A 23,022-nucleotide genomic window follows, 5' to 3' on the forward strand; every position below is an offset into this window, starting at 1 on the left:
GGGTCACCATAGTAGGGCTAGACGCTGAGCTGGCTGGGGCGATTTAGGGAATCACAGCCAAAAAATTCTAGAGAGTCCTTGGAGTGGTCAGCTGCAACCTTTCACCATGCTACTGAGAAAGTCAAGAAGCAGAAGAAAACAGAGGGATGTGTCAGGGTCAGCTAGCAGTAAGGACCCAGGGCTCCTGACTCCCCATCACTGCTTGTGAATAAATGAACCCAGGCAGGAGTTGCAATAACAAACCAAATAAAAGCACTGAGCTGAGTTCACAAGCACTGATGGCAGTGGGAAGCTGGTCAAGGCCTCTGCCTGACAATTCCCCAGACTCATGAAGGGGAAGGGGATACAAAGGTAAAAGTTTGAGCAAGAAGGCATAAAAGCCTGGAGCCTGCTAGGTTTCTAGCTCCAGCCCCAATGTCACTCGTACTGTGTCACTTTTGGGAGAATGGTCAAACTCTTAGGGCCTCAGTTTCCCCATCCACAAAAGAAAAATCACCCTGTTCTGCGGTTATCATAACCTTCTGAGAGAAACAAGACAGTAGATGTGAAAAATATTAGTTAAATCAAGCCATTCCTTCAGACCATTCATAAAAAAAAGTCAGCATCTCGGTGAGTCTATTCTGCTGCTTAGAATTTTTTCCAAAGAAAATTATAGCTCATCCAGGTCAAAAGCCACTTGCCTTATTAATGGCTGGCTATGTGATTCCCTCACCGGCTCTTGGTGTGAGTCAAGAGTCCTGAGCTCACAGACCCGTGGGGCTGTCTCTCCCTGAGAACTGAACACACAGTATGAAGAGCTAAACTTTGTATCAAGAAGCCCTGCATTCAAACCCCAGACCTTCACCTTGGCTGGGTGACTTTTGGTAAGTTACCTAGCTTCGCTGATCCTCCTTTCCCTAAAGGGTGGAAGGGAGAGTGCCCCTGTGTCTGTTCATACAACCGTGATAGGGGTCAGATAGGGTCTCGCATATCAATCACCAGCTCAGTACCTGGTGCAGAGCAAGCTGGGTGGCCACTGTTGTCATTAACAGGGTCTCCCTCATGAGCATCCAAGCTCAGTACTTAAACAAACTCAGAGAACAATTCATAGTACAAACCAACCCCAGGGGCAACCTGGCATGCAAATGCCACAGGACCACTGTCATCTAGCAGAGGCTGGGTAGGTGACCTACACCTCCTAGCAGCTTCAGTGTCCCTAGCCCATCGTCCAGCTTGCATTGCCCAGCCCAAACCTTGGGTAGGACAAACCCTTGCTCCCTAATCCTCTCCCCGCACATGCTAGCCCAGGATCCAAAGTACTCACCGAGAAAGTGGTCTTGGTGACCTCCATGCTGTTGTGGACAATACCCCCACTGAGGCTGCCAGGAATGTTCCCACCATGCAGCTTCCTCTGGCTGCCCACCATGGTCTCCATGGAATGGCTACGCACACGGATGGCTCTCTGCAAGGGGTGGGAAGTGACAAAGGTCTGAGAGTCCTGGTCAGTACCTGATCCCTCAGAACTAATCTGTCCTGGCCTCACATGTACACATGCAAGTACACACTAGCCTGAACACGCAAATAGTCACAAACCCACTCCTCAGTAATGGGGATTTGCAGGGTTCTCTAAATTCTGTCCAGGCAGGGTCTGAGGGCTTGGTAGTACAAGGTGGGACAACCTAGTATCCTCCATTCATGGGAAGAGGAAGCATGGCCTGGAGCTCACCAAACCTCAGTGATACCGTCTAGCTAGCAACTCAACATCTCTTAGGGTTTTCTTGTCTGTAATATGACTGTCACATGTTCCACACAGGCTGGGGACTGAACACCAGTGCCAGACTGAGCACTGACCCCTTTTTATTTTGACTTTTATGTTTTGGTGTGGCATTGAGGAATAGATGTAGGATCTCCCTTGTGCCGGGCAAGAGCCCCACCTCCGAGCTACATCATCAACCACACAGCAGTTCTGTGTTCACAAAGCTAAGCTTCCCCTCTTAAGTGTGTACTGGACTTGCCCGTCCCACTGTCACCACAGGTGTGCCTTGTGTAGCTACAACCGCCCCTGTTGTAGAACCCTGGAACAAGTCCCTGAGCATCTGTGCGTTGGCGCTGCAGCTTGCCCTCACTTGGGTTTGCAGATGCTGAAGACACACTTTCCCGATCAACACTACAGGCCTGCAAGGCTGTTCAAAGAGACATGGGCTCAGACTGTGCATAGGCAGGGGCTGCTGGGGTTGTGGAACCCTGTATTCACCTGTGGCCAGCAAAGAGCAGAGGGTGGGGAGAGATGGGGTGGGCTGGGTACTAGCAGGCTGTCAAGTGTCCGGCCAACGACAAGCAGGACAGTCAGGTTTGAAAAATGAGAATAACTAAGCTCTAAGAACACTAACTGAGCCCCTGGAAGAGCTGGACCTGGGTGGCAATCCCTCCCCAGAGTTCTCTAGAGGGCAATGCTGCTCTGCACTTGACCAAAGAGGGGTGTGCATGATGCCGGAACTCAGCTCCATCTAAGGGAGGACTTCCAGCCAACAGAAGTACTACAGGATCCTGGCTCCCCTAAGGATAACACTCTCTTTTGCTACAGAGGTGTTTAAAGCAGAGGTATGTTGAAGAGGTGGCCCCAACCCTCCATCACTGTCCTCTGATCATCTATCTAGTTTCTTAACAAGATGGTCAGACAACACAACCTGCTGGTCAAAAGCACAAAAGCCTTAGCTGGTGTTGCCAGGAGTAATTGCTGGCTGACCCCCCTGCTGTACCGTCTACTAGCTGGGGACCCTGCAAGTTGCTTAGCTTCTCTGAGACTTGTGTGAAATGGGATAGGATGTGTCTACAAAGGAGTAGCAACGAAAACATACAAATCTCTTAAGAGAGCCCAGTGCATCACAAATGTAGTTCCTCACGTTGTTAATATTACACATAATGTGTTTCCTATGTGCTCAGCACCATATCAAGTGCTAGAACTGCAGGGTTGAGGCCAAAGGGGCACTAAGTCCAAAGAGCGCCCAAGAACACACCTGAGAGTCGGCTATAATGCAAGATCCAGTGCCTGTGATGATGGTCTATATTTGTCAATCAGCTGCTCTAGGCCCAAAGAGCAAAGGCTCCTGGACATCTGCACTATTAGTGCCTCAAATACAGGTACCAAACTCCAGTTGGCGAACCAACATCCATTCCAATGCCTCCTCCTCTTTCTCCTTGGGATGCAAAGTACCCAGGCTCAGTCTAAAGCACTCATCCCTTGCTAGATTAACAGGAAGAATGTCTACTGGTGGCTTTGGGGGAAAAGCAGCTGAAAGCACAGGAGCCATTTAGGAAGTCAAGCCTGATGACAGGGCTGAAGAGCCCAGAACCACACAGGGGAAGCAGGGAAAGAGTGTGAGCTTTGACTCACTAAGCCAGTCGGAATCACCTGGACTTCTCACTACAGTCATTAGTGGATTTTCCTCACCATGGTGTGAGCCTGTCACCCTAACGTCAGGAAGCAGATATGGCCTAAGTTACAACCCACTCCTGCCTTTTTCGATTTAGGCATGCGCTCACCCCATGAGCCCAATATCTAGAGGAAGAGCAAACCCCCTTCTTCCCTCAGGACATTCAGGAAGAGCTCCAACTTGGCACAAATACTGCTCTTCAGGGCCCTAGGGACACCTTTGAGACCTGGGACTGGCAACGGGCCTCATTCTACATGCCATTCCCTCCTGACAAGGGACAGAGACTCAGAAAGGCTGCTGCTAGATGTAACAGCCCTCTAGACAAGCCACCAACAAGGAGGTGTGAGATACCGCCTCAAATTGACATCGTTTAGCCTCTATTGTCTGAATCAAAGATGCCCCCATGAGGGATGTCACCCTCTCCCCTCTGGACCACAGAAGAGTTGCCTAGCAACGGTGTTTCTGGGACATGGTTGCAAGAGCCAGCATGTTTGATTCATTCTACCACTCCAGTGTCATACAATCATGTACTCTTTGGAATCTGAAGATATCTGACATGTCTTGGATCGGAGTAAAAGGGTCCTTAAGTGACACTAATGTTTTATAAATGCCAGCATCTTTATATGCTTGTTCCGTTTACTGCCACTACCAGTGTCACCAACATTTCACACTCTTCATTTGTGTTCTGATCTAGTCCTCACTGTCTCTTTCTCAGAAGAATCTAAGTATGAATGATAAGCCCTGTGCAGTGTATCTGGTCTAAGGAACCTTCATACACAATCTTATTGAATCCTTAAAAGGCTGAGGTATAGGAAGAATAGAAAATCTCCCAAGTAATAAATAACTGTCACACACTAATAAGAGATAGAGCTGGGATCCAAATCTAGTATCCCAGGTCCTAGGATTGAAAATTCAAAGCTGGAAATGGTAGTGCATGCCTGTAATTCATGCAACTTGGGAGACTTGAGATGTTAAGGCCAGCCTAGGCTACATAGTAAGACCCTATCCCCAAAAGAATCAGGGGAAAGGAAAGGAGAAGACGAGGGATTGTGGGGAGAAATAAAGGGAAGGGGGAAAAGATGGGAAGAGGGAGAGAGGTGAGAGAAGGAGAGAGTGAGGAGATGGGGATGGGAGCGACTCACTGCTTAACTAAAGATGACTAGAAAGCAGGAGGTTTGGGGAATCTCACTCTCATTTAAAAAAAAAAAAAGCCAAAGGCTGATGTGAGGAAGGAAGGTGGCTTCGGATGTCCATGTGCCACTGTATGAGTCAACAAAGAGAACCTGAGGAGCCAATGCACGGACAAGATTCCAGAATTCCAGGGCTGGACAGGTTGTCAGTCAGTCACCTGCTCTCCTGCTCTTGCAACAGGAAGGGTGGAGTCCTTGTCCTCCCATGGTGCCTGCCAGGAGGAGCTGTCACAAGGATGAAATGAGACAGTGCATACCCAACACCTGGGATGACACCTGCCCACTCAGGCTAGCTCTCCTGCCCCGATCTTAGCGTGAATGACAAGTGGCAATCATTGCTAAGATCCCAAACAAGGCTTGCTTTGAATGAAACTGTCCAGTGACATCTAAAGAATTCCACATCACAGCACAATGAGCAACTGAATGGAAGAGCTGGCCCACTCAACCTGGGCAGCAGAGTCAGAATATGGAGGGGGTGGGGGACAAATCGGGGAGACAGAGAGGGACAGAGGGGACTAGCTAAACCGGCTTGCACCTGGCCCACCCCTATCTGGCAAAGCTCACCTGACCCCAGGGACACCATCTGCTCATTCTAGTAGTGGGTAGCCTGACCCATGGAAAGTTCTCATGTATACAGAACTGTATCTCACCTAAATTTCTAAACCTTGAAGCCTTGGACTGGCCTTTTCTATCATGTCCTCCTGGCCAACCACTCTGACTCCACCAATCTCCCTCAGCCCCCTGGCCTTCAGCACACCGCACTGCTGCCTACCATGGAGCTCTCCTGTGAGGCGTGAGGACAGATAAATGCACTGCTTTCTGACTGCCCATGTGTGTCACCTCATCTCTGCCCCAGCTGGCATCTCAGAACAAGTCGCTTTGACTCACAGCCACAAGCACCATTGCCTCCTTACAAAAGGATTTATGAGATGTTCCAATTTAACAAAGTCAACGCCAGGACAAAAGTCAAGGAGTTGAGCCCCACCAAGTGGGGCGTGTCCATCCGAACCCCAGGAAGGAACCGAGGCAGGGGCCTCTGAGACAGAGACACTCCTCTCCTGCCTGCTGAGAAGGCTTTAGGCAGGGTCTTCTGTTCCTCCAGCAGGAACAGGATGGCAACTTACTCACAGTCTATGGCTCCAAGCCATGAACTGAGCAGAGACAAGCCCAAGGCCTGAATGTCCCCCCTGTCCCCCACCCACCACCCATACGTGTGAGTGCATGCGTGTACGTGTGCATGTGTGTGTGTGTGCGTGCGTGCATGAGTGCATCTCACTGTACCACCAAAGGCTTACAACCATTCTGGTACCACAACTTCCCCTCCCAGGAGAAAAAGGGGTGACAGAGGTGTCAAAGGTTGGGGCCTGTGTCTGCCCCCCCCCCAAGTCCTCCCTCCACAATCAGTGATATGACTTGGGCTGTCTCTGTCTGTGGCTACAGGACTCCCCAAGACTTTGCCAGAGATGCCTGTGACCACTCCTACCACGGAGGATCAGGTGAGACCAAAGCACCGCCTATACCGGTTCCCAGTTCCTCAAATTCTAAGAGAAATTAGCCTGCTTCCTCCCTGTTCCTGGCTGTCCTAACTCTGTCCCATTGTCTTCTACTCCTGTCTCCGCATTATGAGGTCAATGGAGGGTTGAGCCAGCCAAGGTTTCTCAAACCATGGTCGGTATGTGTTGCATGCTTATCACACAGACGAAACAATTGTCACTTATTCCTTTGACTTCATTACAGACCCACAGTCTAGGGATAAGTACCTTCCAAGAGGGAGTGAGACACAGCTCCTTATCACACGCGGCCCGAAGGCTGCCTCTGTGTGCCTGACCCTGATGGCCCCTTTTACTTCCACCTCAAAGGCAGGTGTGGTAGTTTGGGTTTGCAATGGGTTTTTGATCCTACTGCACGTACTGGCTTTGTGGGAGCCTAGGCAGTTTGGATGCTCACCTTACTAGACCTGGATGGAGGTGGGTGGTCCTTGGACTTCCCACAGGGCAGGGAACCCGGATTACTCTTAGGGATGATGAGGGAGGGGGACTTGATGAAGGAGGGGGAGGGAAATGGGAGGTGGTGGCTGGGAGAAGGCAGAAATCTTTAATAAATAAATAAACAATAAAAAGAAAAAAAAGGCAGGTGTGAACTCTGAATGGAAAAAAGCAGGTCCGTTCTCAACCACAGAATTAAAAAGAACACTGGCTCGCTGGACAGTCATAATAGTCTTGCAGCATGCTCCCTCTTGAAAGCCTCTCTAGGAATACCTCAGACACCCTGCAGTGACGCTGCTACAACTCCTAACAGATGCAAAAGACTGGGTGAAATGGCCTTGGGCCACTGTCCTTTAGATCTGCCACCTGCATTTAACTGCTGGGCCACCTCATCCATTGAACCCCATGGGCAGAATGTCCACAGCCTACATACAGTGTTACATAAATATTTGAAACCTGAAAAAAAAAAAAAAACACTGCTCTAAAGTATAAAGGGGAACCTGTAAAGCTCAAAGCAACAAATGCTTCATAAAATGTCTGCAAAACACAGCACGGTGCTAACTCCTCAAGTGTAGTTCAACTCCAATTGTTCCATACAAATTAATGTACTGTGGAAGGTGGAACACTTTGATAGGTGTGATATGAGGTGGGACAGAGCCCCCAAAGCCTCTAAGTCCCTCTAAGTGGCTGCTCCTCTGCACCCCAGGCCTAAGCCTGTTCCCTATGACCTAGCCTCACATTCACCCTCCTCTTGGCGAGGCTCTCTATCCACCATGACTCCCTCATCTTTCTTTGTTCCCTTTCTCCTCTACCCAAAGTCAAACAGAGTCTCACTATGTAGCCCAACCCATCCTTAAACACAGCATGCTACTGCCTTGGCTTCCCAAATACTGGCAATACGGGCATGCACCTCCAACACCCAGCTCCTCTTGCATCTAGATTCCCCCGATTTCTCCTCTCCCCTGAACTAAACCAGAAGCCCCAGGAATCTCCTACCAGCCTGGACAAGCAGCTTGGCTTCTTCCACCCCCAGGAGGAATCTCAGCAGCTGGCTCTAGCTAAGGCCAGCAGGGCTATGTCCTGCTCTCACTGTTCAGCTGGGCAGTGCACAGCTGACCCAGACCTGCCCAAGCCTGGCCGGCATGGGTGGAATCTTCATGGTCAGAAACCGGGAGGGAGTATCATGTAGCTGGTAAGAAGTTGGGAGACCTGAATTCAACTCTGTCTCCAGGGTGACCTGCAACAGATTATTTCGTCTCTGTGTCTTTGTTTCCTTGCATGTAAAACAATATTCACAATCACTAAAATTGAATGTGAATTATTATGCCAAAATGATTACATCCATAAGAGCAGCCTTCCCCACAGAGCACTAATGACAGCTGGGAGGTTTAAGATTATAGTCAACCTGCACAGCACAGTTAATGTGTGCCCTGTTACAACAGCTAAGGGTATTTACTGTGTCACACGCAATCTGCAATTTCTGGGCATTATTCTAATGAACTCTCATGACCCAGTGACAGAGGTCCAGTTTATTATCTCTGGGTCCTTAACAAGAAAACTGAAGCTTAGGGACTTTAAAGATCTTCCCTAGTACCCTATAGCTGGGATTTTAAAATACATGTAACCCCAATCCGAATACCAGCCTCTCAAAACGTCATGTTTATAAATCTCTCTGATGGGAGACAGACCTGGCAAAACCTTGAGAAAGTCTAGGTAGGAACAAAGTCCCACGTCTGAGGTACAGCTGAGACCCTATGGCCTCTTGTACCTTGTCCTCCAGCCCCACCACCCACCCCATGTTAAAGGAAATACTGTGAAATACTATGTAGCCAAATGCAAACCACTACAGACCGGTTTAAATCAGATGCCAATGTAAACGCTGTGTGGACCAGTAAGCACTCAGCCAGGACATGGCAATGAAATTGTCTCTGCTCCTCACTGGTTCTGTGGCCACCCAGGCTCGGCCTGAGTACAGGGGACAGGAAGCTCCTTCTGGATAAAACTTTTCCCTTCTCAATGCTAGAGAGACTTGGCTGCGGCTCCACCCACCCTCCCCAGCCAGGTCCCAGGACTTGGCCAGCAAGGAAGAATTACGCAGCATCCCACCCAGCTGCTGAAGACCCCTAGAGCTTGTGGCCTCACTCCCACTGTTCTTCCCTGGGCTCCCGGACCACAGAGGGAGCAGGTGGAAACAGCGAGGTTCCTAGTTCATGTGGCCTCCTCTCCTCCGCTCCCTGGCCTACCTGCCCAAGGGATTCCTGGGCTGACGATGGTCCAGGCCAAGGGAGAGCATAGAGGTCACTGTAGTCCTGGTTGGTTGCTCCAACCTCATACACAATGCCCCAGCCCTTTGCAAAGACCACCCTAGCCTGTCACCTCTAACTGGCCCTTGGGCTCTGAGGCCATATTCCCAGTAACTTAGCTGCTTGCTTTCTTTGCCCTCTGCCACAGCAACCCCAAGTCAGCCTGCATCCATACCTTAAAAGACTCCAAGAATCCTCCATGACCTCCATTCTCAAACTTGTCCTCCTCAGGGCCCAAGCCTAGCATGACCTGCGTGTGTGTGTGAAGTTCATCGTGAAGGTTGTCCAGGAGAGCAGCCCGGGTCCGGTCCTAGAAAGGAAGGGTACACGCAGTGTGCAGACACCACCTGTGCACTTCCCGCTGTGCTCCAGATGCCTGGTCTGAGGGCTGCCATTCTGTCACCAGCTCCTGACCATAGTGCGGTCTTAGAAGAGACTAAATTTCATGCTCACTAATGCCACAGTCAGCACAAATTTTCCAGGTCAACCCCTGCTCTCTCTCCCTGGCCATACCACCTCTTCCAAGGCTCTCCCTAGGGATGCCCAGGCCAGATCTTAGACCAAGATTTATATCCACAGCTCCTCTGCCCACAGCTCTTGAACAGTCAGCTATCAGCCATGGACATGCATGCAGCCTCCAGGGGGCTCCATCTACACAAACTGGACAAGCACTTTCAGCAGGCCACAGTCCCAAGGAAGCTCCTCTCCTAATTGTCTGCATGTCACCACAGAGCCTAAGCTGAAAGTCTAGGTCAACCTATAATCCCGCTTCCCCACCTTACTTCTAGGAGTGTCTTCCCAGCCCTGACTTTAGAGGAACTTCCAACGTTTTGACATTATGGCACAATGTTGTCATCTATAAGAACAGTCAGGTCACCAGGGGGACAATTCATAATGTTTTATACTTACTAGTCTATGATTTTGTCTTGGAACACATTCATGGTTATCCTGGGGTCTCTGGCTGGACACACTTACCCACAGTTTAAACCAGTACCTCCTGTGAAATGTTCACCTCTGTTGGGTCTCTTAGACTCTTTAATCATTTTCAACTGGCCAGTTTCCTGTCCTAGCTCCCTTTCAACCCCTTCTCCTTCTCTAACACACGCTAGCTAATGATGCCTCTAATGTGCAAATCAAACACTGCTTAAACACTTCATAGCATCCATCCCCTGGAAGCCCCAGCCTCTCTCCATCTAACACAACCACCATCTGCAGCTGAGCCCCACCTTCCAGCCACATGAGCTGCCGTCACATCTCCCACCCCAAAGCATCCGATTCTGTTTGACCCTTGACTATTCCCTGTGTCTGGAATGACTCTCCAGACTCTCTTGCAGCTCAAAGGCAACCTCCTCCAAGAAGCCCTCCCTGAACACACTCTCTGTCTTCCCTAGCAGAAGCAATCATTACCCACTGGCTCTATCACAGCCCAGAGTATAACACAGCACACTGAATTATAAACCACAATTTCTCTTCAGTAAAGGCCTGTGCACTCATAGCAGCAGAAGGAATGTGTCACTTATCTCTGATAACAGAACAAGACCTGGGCATAATACATGTTCAGTAAAGAACTAGTGATTGGCTGGTGAGATCTAGAGTCTATGTGAGTTCCTAAAAAGAAAAAAAAGAAAGAGTTCCCAAAGCAACACAGAGCTGAGAGCTTTGGAGGGAGCCAAAGCTCCCCAATTGAACGAGCACCATGGTGAGAACCCTGAAAGACGCTAAGAGCAAGTCCGGAGGAGACGTTCAGTCCAGCGCTCTCACCTCCAGCTTGGCGAACTTGTCCGACTTGCAGCAAGCATTCTCTGCGTTTGTGAGCTTGGTGAGCAGAAACTCCCGGAATTCTGCGCCCTGAAACAGATAAGAGGGCTCAGAATTCTCCCAGCCTCGGCTGTAAACAAAATGACAAAATGCTTCCAGCCATTGTAACAGAAAGAACATGGGGCGGGGGAGAGATGGGGACAACCCCTGCAAGAACCCTTCTCACATGTGGTCGTATCCAGCCAAAGTCAGTCCCACCTGCCAATATACCGTCATGGAAGCCAGCTGCCCCAGTACTGGGAAACCCACCCTCCACATGGCACCTGGCCTGGAGCACAGTATGGAAGTCCTGCTCCTCATAGGAAGGCAGTCCAATCATCAATGTCCCAACAAGGGCCAGACTGGCCCCAAAGGTTAATGTAGGGAGATATCCAGGAAGGAGAGAAGCCTAAAGCCAGGACCTCCCTGGCAAGGCTCCCAGTTGGAAGTTCCCTTCCAACCACTGACACTCAGGTGGGCAAACCTGGGGTCCCGAGTATGGCAAGAATAGTAGAAGACGTTTTTACCTTTTGGAAAACAGGTGGGCTTGGCAGAGGGGGGCCAAAGGCAGGCACGTCTTCCCTTGCAGTGACTGATACCTGTATGGAAAGGTCTGGCATGAGCTGAGACAGAAGAGAAATCCCACTTCTTACAGACCAACTCACCCCTCCCCCTTCCCAGGACACAGGTCTGAGCGAGCATCACCCGCAAGCCCCAAACGATGCTCCTATAATGGGCTGGATGGGATGGGAGCCTGCATCCTTCCCTCTGCCTTACTAGGGGCCAAAAAGCAAGTTTAGCAGGGTGATGCCTTGGGCTGTGGAATGGCTGGGACCCTGATCACAAGACAGTACAGGTGACCAAAAGGTTTATTTCATTACCCCATTCATTGTAAGTGTTCATCCCGGAGAAGGCAACTGAGAATTACTGCCCATTTTGTTGATGAGAAAAGAAATGGAACCAACAAACCCAAAACCGGAGAAAGGAGTACAGAGAATCTAGACCAACACAGCTCTGAGGTTTTCTCCCACTATAGTGACCCCCAAACCTGGTCATATATCAAACTCACTTTGGGTGTTTAAAAAGTAAATACTGGGCAAGGGAGATGGTGCCACAGATTAAAAAAAAAAAAAAAAAAAAAAAAAAAAAAAAAAAAAAAAAAAAAAAACCTGCCACACAAGCCTTAAGGTCTCCAGAAGAGAACTGACTCCCAAAAGTTGTGTCTGTGGTTCTCCCAACACATCACACACACACACACTCACACACACACCAGCAACAACTATTACTGTAACAACAATAAATAATTCAATTTGGGGGAAAATGCAAATACTGGTTGCAAGGACAAGAGCCTGGGGCTCTTGGGAACTTTGACACAGGCAGTGCACCCAGGTCTGGAGCCTGGCTCTACACAGAGTCAGTCAGTCTGGCTGAAGCTTGAGGCTAGATAGATACCAAAGGCATTGACTGGGAATGAGGATGGGGGCAGCCAGGCTCCAGCCACACGCTGTGCGACCAGGCTGTAAGAACTTCCGGGTACTTTTCATAAGGGTGGTCCTGGAAGCAGGCAGCTTCCACTCCTCACCTCCTCTCTGCATGCAACTACCTTGGTCTTACCTGCTGTCAGCCCCTAAGGCTACAGGGCTCTGGGGAGGCTGCCCTATCCCTTCCCTATCAGTGGCTGACATGAAGGCCCTGGCATGCTGCCAACCGCTCTGGCCTGTGAAGTAGGGCAGATGCAATAGTCTGCCAGACTGGGTGAGCAGGCAGTCTGGGGCCCAGCCAAAATAAGGCCCTGCCAAGTCCGGGGGGGGGGGGGGGAGAAGCAGAGCCTCGGTCAATGGGGCATTCTTCCTACAAGCTCAAGGATGTCGGCATGGCCCAAACTGAGGTACTCAGAGTCAAGAAATGGTTTGTGTTCACTGACAAGATTTTGGCTGAGCCCCAGGTGTCAGGCATAGCCCCCCGCTCCATCCACCTACCATGCACCGGTGGCCCAAGTCTAGAATTCCATCTTGGAGCAAGAATTTGGCTGCTTACTGTGGGTATCTGGGACACTTGGGACAAAGCACAGACACTGGCCCAGCTGTTTCCCTGGGCCCCTCCCCCTCGGGCCTAAAGTAGTCTGTGCTGACAGAGTAAGTGGTTCAGATGTGCCCTTAAGTCCACAGGTCAGCAGGGGCAGGATCCAAGTCCTTTCTGGTAATGTCCATCCATCGCCCACCCTCATCTAGCATCTTTGAAGCTAGAAGGAGCTCAGTATGGGGACAACCAGGTGCCTACAGGAACTGAGAGCATAAGGCCTGGAGACCAAACAGTGTCCAGGTATGGCCTGCCAACCAGAAGACTGGCAGGGTTGTTCAGAGAAGCCATGATGGTCAGGGGAAGCAGCTGCCTGCTTCACAGAAGAGTCTTGGAACCTTGGCAGAACTTCTGAAGTGGGGTGGAGTGGCCTCTGGGGGTAGAATGGGGGATCCCATTGATTGCCAATCTAGAGTGATGGGAATTAAACTCCTACCTGGAAAGTAATTCAGAGTCACATTTCATGCACACTCATGGAGCCAGTTTCTCACCTGCCCCAAAGGCTCCTGGGAAGACTTCCAGTTTCAGGCTCCCTGACTCAGTGGCCTCAGCTTTAAGTGTCCTCAGCAGCAATCAGTCTCAATCTCGTCCCTATGAGCAGGCTAGTGGGACTTGTTAGGCTTCAAGACTATTCAAGGGCTAGTGAGATGGCTCTGTGGGTAAAGGTACTTGCCGCTAAACCCAACAACCTGGGTTCAAGCCCCAGAAGCCACATTGTGGATGGAGAGAACCGACTCCTGTAAATCGGCCTCTGGTTTCCATATGCACACACATACACATATGCACCCACACTCACACGTATGCACACTCACACACAAATGAATGTAGGAATAGACTGCCATAATGCAGAGTCTGGCACAGAGTGGGAACCACCATTGCTCAGTTTTTTTTTGTCTTTACTTATCCAACCGGACTACATGTACAAAAGGGCACCTTAAATACAGAGCTCCCCAATGCACCTGGCAGACCACACCCCACCCTGCCTCCATCTCTGCTTCCACAAGTGGTCATGGTTAAAAGGCTCTCTGAGGTTATATAATCCAAGTTCCCTGTTTTGCAATGATAGAAATAGAGGCCCAGGGATGACAATCACACAGGCACAAACAGACAGAGCAGAGGCAGAGATCCCAGGCTGCTGTGCCACTCTGTCTGGGGTCCCCCCACCTTTACTCTTCTTCCTTGTTTCTTGTCTTCCTCCTGTAGGGTTCAGCTAAAGCCCAGTGTCACCCAGTCCTCCTCATAGTTTATGAGTCACCCATGGTGCCTCTGCGGGGAGGGGAGAACTGGGTGAGCAGCACTCTGGAGAGCACCTTGGAAGACACAGGCATGAGTCACAAATCCAAGCCTTCCTCAGTAGGAGCAGGGTCGCTCTTACTGCCCTGACTGAACTGCACTCACTGGCTCCTCTGTCCCTTGCCTGGGGCCAGTAAAGCCAGTTCTTCCTTGTTCCCCAGTGTTCCCAGCACACAGAAGGCACAGCAGAAGAAACCCTGTGTCTACCAGCGACTGTAAACTGAATGCCCATTTCAGTCAAAGCAGGCTAGATTGCTCAGTGTCAGAGAGGCACAAGTAGCCATGCACATACAAAAAGCCCATGGACCTCAACAGGAGAGGTGTGCTTGCCATGGACTTGTTAGGGGAGGCGGGGTGTGTTTCTGCAGAGGGAGCATGTACGTGTTTGCATATGGGGGTAGGGTGTGCGTGGAGGTCAAAGGACATTTGGGGAATAGGTACTCCTCACAGGTAGTGAGTGGGTCCTAGTGATCAAACCTGGGTCACTAGACTTGTGTAGTAAGCACTTTACCCACTGAGCCATCTACATGTGCTTATTATTACTGTTGTTTTGTTGTTATTGTTGTTGTTTGGTGTTTGTTTGTTTAGCAACAGGTTCTCTGGAGCCCTGGTTGCCCTGGAATTCACGCTGGACTCAAACTCTCAGAGATCCACCTGCCTCGGTCTCCCAAGAACGGGAATTAAAGACGTGTGCCTGCTCCCACCTCATCTTTTAAGACAGGGTCTCTCCTTATTTGGCTAAACTGGCTGACCTGAGAAATCTTCCTGTGTCTGCCACTCTAGTGCTGGAATTACAAATGCAACCAGCTTCCTATATGGGTGTTCAGGATCTGAACTCGGGTCCTTGTGCTTGGACAGCAAGCACTTTACTGACAGTCATGTCCCCAGCCCAAGAGCTCTGCCTTTCTTTCTTTCTTTCTTTTCTTTCTTTCTTTCTTTCTTTCTTCCTTTCTTTCCTTTTACTTTTTATACATCTCATACTTGGTTTTAAAAATTGACAAGACTTTTGCACTTATTACATGTGGGTCTAAATTGACAAAACAGAGGAATCACCATTGTGAAGGCATTGAAGATGGCTAAGACACAGCAAGCCTCGGAAAGCAGCAAGGGTCTGGGTTAGTATCTAGTACACATTCCCAGCTTCAATTTTCCCATTTGCAATGGCATGTGCACTTCTCCTTCTGCTCAAGATGCTGATACCCAGCATTCTGTGATGTATGGAACACTCTAGGAATCTGAGCTCTGGTCTCTCTTCCCAGGAAATAAAGAAAAGCAGAAACTCGCCACTTGGTGACCACCTAGCCCTCACCCTAAAATCTGACTTAGCCTATCTTCCATGGATTCCAAGCCCCTCAAACCAATGGAACACAGAGACATGCTGCCCTGGAGGTTAGGAAAAAGAAGGGAGGTGAAGAAGCGGCCAGTGAGGAGCAAGGGAACTTTCTCTCAGATGTGTCCTGTCTCTCCGATGCTGAGGGCTGGGAGCCAGAACAGTCTAATGCATTCCACACACCGCCTCCCATTACAGCAAGTGGCCCTTCCTTCTCTCTTTTCTTTAATTAACATGTATTGGTTATATTTATTAATGGAGTTTAGTGTATTATTTCCTCACATGCATACAGTATTCACTGACTAAATCCAACTTTCTTTAACCCACCTCGCTTCTCACACCCTCCTCATCCTCTTTTTATTTTTTTACAGGGTCTTTGTAGACCAGGCTAGCTTGGAACTCTCATGCCCGGGACCCTGCCCCCACATCTGCTGGGATCTGGGGATTATAGGCATGTATCATCACCAGTGACTAGTGTGACATTTTTAGCATTCATGGAACTTAGAAAGAAAAACTAAAAGTCCCCCAGTCAGGAGCCTCACCAAGGTCTTGCATTCTCATAGAAATCTTGCAGTTAAAGTCATTCATCTGTTCACGCTATCCAGATGCAGAGGCCAGGGTCTGTGAGTCCCCTCTAGCCTTTGTCTTCCCATTGTCCCTCTTTCTCTCTCCTTTCCTGGACATCCTCTCCTCTTCCTCAGACTTCCTCTAGCAAATGCTATCACCATATCCGAAGCTCAGCACTTGGGGCTTCTGGACCACTGAGTGAGAAGCTGAAGATCTAGAGGGAGGATGCAGGAGATGATCGTGGAAGATGCTTTCCACCAAGGGCCAGGCTCCAATCTCAGAAGCCGGACCAGCCATGGGAAGTGAAATACTTTTAAGGCCTGGTGTCTTTCCTGAAACTTGCTCTGTAGCCTAGGCTGGCCTCAAACTCAAAGGTCCACCTGCATCTGCCTCCTAAGTGCTGGGATTAAACCACTGCCCAGTTAAGATCGAGTGTCTTTTGCTGTCACTGAGGCCACCATGCCTAGGGATGTACCTGGGTCCGTGACTGTTCCCCCCATGAGGCTTTTTCCTTACCTTGTAGGATGGGGTCTCTGTGCCTGGGCTCTCAGCCTGAACAACAATGTAGGCATGTAAGAAGTTTGAAGCAATCATATCTGGGACAAACGGTGTGTTTTCTTCTTGGAAGATGATGGCCACAATGTCATTCCCAATGTGTCGCTTTCTCTGCAACTAAACAGAAAGTATTTCGTTGTTACAAGAGAATTAGGAACCTCCCTAAACAGAAGAGCTTAGCAGCAAATTCCTCTTTCTTCCACCTTTCACAAACTCTGAGCTCTGAGGTCCAGCTCTTTGGGGAGCTGTTTCTCTCAATCTGTGGGAACGACCAAGAGGGAAAGGGAAGAAGATGGCCATGTTGTTAGGTAACAGCTGGCCTGCCTGAGTGTAACTAAACTCAACAGCATACAGAGCCTGGACGAGGACCATGGAGAGAATGTAAGAATGTCAGGCCAGTCATAATTGATCTAGAAGAAACACAAACACAGGAGAAGCCATCTGAACCCACTAACCAAGCTGCCAGCCAAGGGTAAATCAGCTGCTCTCTGGCAGAAAGTACCTGGCAGCTTTAGGAGCAGAGAGCAGGTGGCAGCAGAGGGTACCCTGAAAAACACAGGCAAGATTGGTGAGGAAATGCAGACAGAAGAGGCAGGGGACAGAGCATTCCACCAGAGGTGAGGACACTCAGAGAAATGCAGGTCACTGGCTAGGGGAGAACGAGAGGACAGAACCCAACAGTGCCAGGCACTCTGCCATGTGATCTGGGTTACAAGCGCCTACTATGTGCCTGGGACTGTGGGCGGCTGTTCGCAAGAATGATTACAAATGTTAAGGTTTTCCTATACATAGGCCCTGCCAATCAATGTCTGTGGTCCTTTACTAAATGCACACTCAAAGTGGAACTTGTGCTCAGCTCTTTCAAATTGGGTTTCTCATTTATAGAGTGTCTGCTCTGCTCTGAACATTGTACTGGGTGTCTTTATGCAAAGTATCTCACTTATTACACACACACACACATACACACCGCTGGCGCCCATTTCTTAAGAGGAAAGAACTGTCTTTGATTTGGTTCCTGCCAAGAGCTAAGCTCTGCAGCACACCCAGGCTGAAATGGCCCTGAGGTACTGAGCCTCAGACTAGGGCAGTAGATGATGGAGGCTGTAAGAAAACAGGGACCAAAGGTGAGGCTCCCAGGGAAAACCCACTTTGGCTACACTAGGAATCACACACCCACTTGTTTCTAGAACATTCAGTTATTATTTGGGAGCCAAATCATAATTTGCTTGCCAATTTCTTTTATTCCCAAGAAACCATGCACAGTGTTTACGACTTTGCATCCCCCTCCCTTCCCAGTGCCCTAGACAGAAACCAACAGGTCAGAGCTTGGGGGATGCCTTTCTGTGTTCTCTGAAATAGGAAGGAGGAAAGAAGTGGGATAAGGTGATTAATGTCACAACAGCCAGAATCAGCTGCAAGAGTCAAACCCTCCAGAAGGATGCCTCTCAAAGCAGCTGCCCTGGAGCGAGCTGACAAATGCTGGGGTCACAGGTCTCACAGAGTCCCCAGGCTAGGGACAGGCAAGGAGGCTGAGTGGATTCTCCTACAAACCTCACACTCACAGGGCAGCAAAGAGCAGAAAGGCTGAGTGGCCAGGACAGAGGTTCCCCAAGAAGCAGACACACACCAGCTGTGGCTCACAGGAGCCAGCTGTTCGGCAACCCTCAGAACCCTCTAACACACACGCCACTCCACATGTTCTGAAGCCGCCGTGAGGCCACCGACTGGCTGAGAGTCACGCGCTTTCGGCTTGCTCTCCCCTCTTCCGACTCCCATCTACAGAGCAGCTGGGCAGCCCTTGCCAGCCAGCACTGTTTGCTTTGCTCCCAGCTCAACCCTTCATTGATTTCCTGGTGCTAACTTCTACTTTCGGTGCTAGAGACAGAGTCCAGGGCCTCCTGCATGCTAGGAGCCACACCGAGTCTCAAGGAAGTGTTTTAACAGGCCACCCCAGGCTGTAGTGTCCCATCTGTAAAGTGGAAGCGACCTGCAGCTTGGCCCTGTCTTCTGTACTGGTTACCTGCTGAGTATCACCGTCCGTGAAGGGCAGCTTGGTAGAGACATGGAACATGATCTCCCGGTCCCGGAAAGTGGTGTATACCGATTCCACCCCTGTCTGTCCGTGGGTCACATCCAGGCCGCCTCGGAAACTGGCATTAAAAAAAGGCAGGAGCAGAATGAGGAGTGAGGTGGAGCTGTGTCATGGTGCCACTAAGGACGGGTAGCAAACAAGTAGGTGAGAAGACACGGAAGAGCTGGGGGCCAATGAGGGTACAAGGTAGGAAGGTGTGCAGATGGTTCTTCTGAGCAGCCTAGCCAAGTGTCCTACCATCGACCTATATGAGAGATGGAGGCGGACCTGGTGGCTGGGACCTGGTGGCCACATGTTAGCAACCCTAGCACGTTAAAGGTCAAAACAGGAGTTTGAGGCCAGCCTGGACTATGGAGTAAGATTTTGACTTACAACAGAATCAAATTAACTAACTAATTTAAGCAAAGCCTCTACCTCAAGCCTTGGTTATGTACCCTCCACATGGCTGTTGAAGTGAGAAGGCCACCATCCATTCATAACCCCATACAGATGCCTGACCTAGCTCGCCAAGGCCCCCAAGGCTGGGCATGAGCCTTTGCTCTGTTTAAGCCACTCGTCGGGAGCCGGCACAGTCTCTCTACTGGATGTGAGTGAACTCACGGGAGACTTGGGGCCTGGCGAGGGACAGCTGATGAGCTTTAAACAGCTTCTGTGGAGACAAACACATGGGGCTCCCTGCACATTTGTATCGTCCCAGTCTTCAGCAACCAGAAGGAAAAAACAAAAAACAGATACACCTCAGGCCCTTTCAGGTTCCAAACCTGCTTTATCTGCATTATCTGTTTTACTCTCCTGTGACTTTGTTGGGTGTTACTAAGTTCACATTTATCTCCCTTTTTTACAGATAAGGAACTGGAATGTTCTCCAGGTAAAGTCCCTGGTCCAACCTCTTAGGGCTTGTGAGCATTGGAGGCAGGAGTCTAACTCTAGTGTGACTGACTCCAGACTCCAGGCAATAGTAGTGACTGCAAAGTGAGGAGAAGATGGAGCAAGGGGTGCAGAGAGGATAAGGAAGCAGAGGAAGGAAGCAATTATCAAACGCCTAGGACAACTGGACTAAGTGCTTTTCACAAGATGTTAGGTGCTTGTTTTGGCCCCTGGACTAAATCTTAGAACTCTCAGCCATATGCCAGTCACTCAGATGGACAGGTCTGAAATATTCCCAAATGTCACCTTTTCTAAGGAAAATCAAGGGGCCGGGGTTTTCCAAACAACAGTCCCACTATTCTAGCTTTCCGTCCGTTTAAGGGGCTGTACACGGCTGCATGGATTTCTGCCAAGAGGGTTATTATGCTCGCATGAAGTCTTAATTATCTGTTCTTCACATGTTGTCCAAATTGAGTCACTTCCTTAGAAACAGCACAGGGTTCTCTTTCTCCTGCCAGGTAAGTGGTAGGGAAGGTGGATTCCTTTCACTGTCAGTTTGAGCCAAACCTCAGCAGGAGCCATCTCATCATGCTGCCCAGGCCACTGCCTTTCAGCCAACCTGTCACTCTAGATTATCCCTAGGACCACTGAGTCTTCAGGAATGCAGGTACATGAGCAAAGGATCAGAAGCTGGAAAAGCCCCATGCTCCCTCAAGACAGAACTGTCTGCCCTGGCCCTCAACACGGGCCCCACCCATGAATGAAGTCAGCCTCTGACAAAACTCACCCTTTGAAGTCCTGCAATGTGATGGTGTCTCCTAGGAGGTTCAAAAACTCCTTGAAAGCTGGGCTCTCCTCGTTGTTCCCAAATAGCTCTTCCTCCAGGGTCTGGAAGAAACACGGGAGCCGGGGAAGGAATGGGAAGAAGCCACTGAGTGTGAAGCGAAAGGGTTGTCCAAACCCGGGGTTCCTTTCTCCTCTTCCCTGTTGTCCATTTGCCCTCAGAGACAGGTTAATGGAGGAACACTGCAGAGCTGGGTGCTGGCCCTGGTGAAGGAGGTCTTGGGATCCAAGAGCTCAGAGCAAAGAGCTTTCAGACTTGACACCAAAACCATGACTCAAAGTATAGGACTGATTTCAAAGTGACAGAACTCTAAAGAAGGGTTCAGCGTGGTGGCACACTCCTTTAATCCTTGCACTCAGAAGGCAGAGGCAGACAAAAGTCTGTGAATTCGAGGCCAGGCTGTGTCTACAGAGCAAATTCTAGGCTAACTGGGCTACACAGTGAGAACCTGTCTCATAACAAAAACTCTACAGTAATAAAAAAAAAAAAAAATAAGACCCTACTTCATAATCACTAGGATGGGTCTGCTGATGAGTGACAAGAACAAGTGTGGGGGAGGTTACAGAGACCTCTGAACACTTGCTCACTGTTGACAGGAATATGAACAGGGCAGAGACTCTGGCAACAGCCTGCCAGTCTCAGAAGGCTAACTACCGAGCAATTCCACCCTTAGGTATACACCCAAGAGACAACAAAACGCATGGACACACGCACACACACGCGTGCGACACACACACACACAAACTTGTACATGAATGTCAACAGCAGTACTGTGAATAACCCACAAGTGGGAACACCCAGATTATCTGTCAAGCAACCAATAGATTGTTTTTATCTGGTATAGACATTCAGTAGAACATTACTTGACCTAACTATCGAACAGATAGACCACGTTACAACATAGATGAACCCTGAAAACATTTAGCTAAGTGAAAGAAACCAATCAAAAATGTCACATATATTCCTCAATTTCTCAAAGGTCCGGAATAGACCAACTCAGAACTGAAGGCAGACTATTTTGAGACAGATTTGAGACAGAGTCTCACTATGTAGCCGAGGCCAGTCTTGAATTGGATATCTTCCAGGAGCTAATAGGACAGAGGAGTGACTTCCATGGATGCAGGTTTTATTTGGAAAGTGATGAGCATATTTTGGAACAAGATCCTTATTGCTGTGCCACTGCGATCACACCTCAAGCCACCTGTGGAGCCGTAATTCTTACTACTGTGAAGTGCACGGTGTGAGAATTATAAATTAGTAAAGCTGTAATAAAACTTAACAGTAAGAAAAATTAGAAAACGGTCAAGTCATAGGCATCCCACCTAAGTGGACACACAGATAGCGAGTAAGCACATGAAAAAAAATGATGTTTTAAAAAATGAGGTTCAGCATCATTAGCCAACAGGGAAATGCAAACTAGAACCACAATGAGGTGCACCACGCATGTGTCAGAAGGGCTAAATTAAAAGTCAGCAGCACCGAATCCGGCTCAGACGCAGGAAAGCTGGATCACTCACACTCTGATGGGGAAACAATCGCTTCAGAAAATGGTCTGGCACGTGCAATTCGCCATACAAGCAGCAATTACTCTGCTAGGCAGGTATCCCAGAGAAATGAAAACATAGGTTCTTAACCCGAAATCCTACACAAAAGTGTGCACAGTAGTTCCGCTCATGAGTCTCCAAAGCTGGAAACAACCCTGATGCCTGAGGGAGTGGATGGCTAAGCACGTGCAGCCAGACCAAGGAATACTATTCAGCCTAAGCCAGGTGACATGATGACACAAGCCATGGGAACACACACCTGTAATCCCAGCACTCAGGGAGGTAACAAGTTCAAGACCAGCCTGGGCTACACAGTGAGAATCTTTCTCAAAATAATGAAAGGAAAGAGGGAAAGGAGGAGGGAAACAGAAAAAGGGGGAGGAGGAAGGAATAGAGGGAGAGAGGGGGAAACAAGAAGAAAAGAAACAAACCAGCGGCACACTTGAGACGCTGGATAATCTGCTGAGCTGAGAGCAACCCTGAAGGTTTTACTAAAATGTTAATAGCTCATAAAGATATGATGCCGTATGAGGGCAGTGCTATCACAGTGTGAAACTCAGACGGGAATGCAGATAAACAGTTGCCAATGTTTGGAAGGAAGGGCAGAGACGGGGGAGAGAAGTGGGGCTGTAAAGGAAAATGTGGGGAACCGAACGGTGAGAATCTGCTTCTTGACTATGGATAAAACAACACGGAACAACACACACACACACACACACGCACACACCACGTACAAATAAACCCATGTGAGGGACCTAGAAGGCTCAGCAGGTAGATGCACTTGCTGTCATCCCTGACAACCCGAGTTCAATTCCCGGATCCACACAGTGTAAAGAACTGACCCCCGAAAGCTCTCCTCTGACCTCTGAATGCATGTGGACAGACAGACAGACAGACAGACAGACAGGTGTTTTTGAGTCCGTGTGAATTGGGGAAACTGAAGTAATATTTCCATTATGTCAGCAGTCCTGGTTGTGACACAGCACTGTAGTTTGAGACCTGACCTCTAGGGAAACTGGGTAAAAGCATCAGACCTTTCTCTGCTATTTCCTCCTATGCAAAACTAAGAAGGTTAATAACTACTAAAGAAAGCAAAACTGAAAGTAAGAGTAAGCTCTCTAAGTAGAGACAGACTTAAATCACTGACAAGTCCTACCTAATCC

At 49.3% G+C, this 23,022-nt stretch overlaps 1 protein-coding gene across 9 annotated transcripts in view; it reads right to left on the reverse strand.

Moving 5' to 3' along the window:
• Positions 1–23,022, reverse strand: part of Rap1gap2 (RAP1 GTPase activating protein 2) — a 227,075-nt gene that overhangs the window by 12,176 nt on the left and 191,877 nt on the right. For all 9 annotated transcript variants that reach the window (XR_009057365.1, XR_009057364.1, XR_009057363.1 and 6 more), the window contains 7 exons: positions 20,259–20,359; positions 18,533–18,662; positions 16,474–16,629; positions 11,216–11,287; positions 10,653–10,739; positions 9,067–9,201; positions 1,304–1,441 (listed from right to left, as the gene is read on the reverse strand). Coding sequence is in view for 6 of the 9 variants with exons in the window: in XM_057773533.1 (XP_057629516.1) it covers positions 1,304–1,441; positions 9,067–9,201; positions 10,653–10,739; positions 11,216–11,287; positions 16,474–16,629; positions 18,533–18,662; positions 20,259–20,359 (819 nt within the window). In the remaining 3 variants the exon portion in view is untranslated. The remainder of the gene's footprint in view (positions 1–1,303; positions 1,442–9,066; positions 9,202–10,652; positions 10,740–11,215; positions 11,288–16,473; positions 16,630–18,532; positions 18,663–20,258; positions 20,360–23,022) is intronic.

This window comes from Chionomys nivalis, chromosome 7 (genome assembly GCF_950005125.1).
Source record: "Chionomys nivalis chromosome 7, mChiNiv1.1, whole genome shotgun sequence".
NCBI classification, from domain to species: Eukaryota; Metazoa; Chordata; class Mammalia; order Rodentia; family Cricetidae; genus Chionomys; species Chionomys nivalis.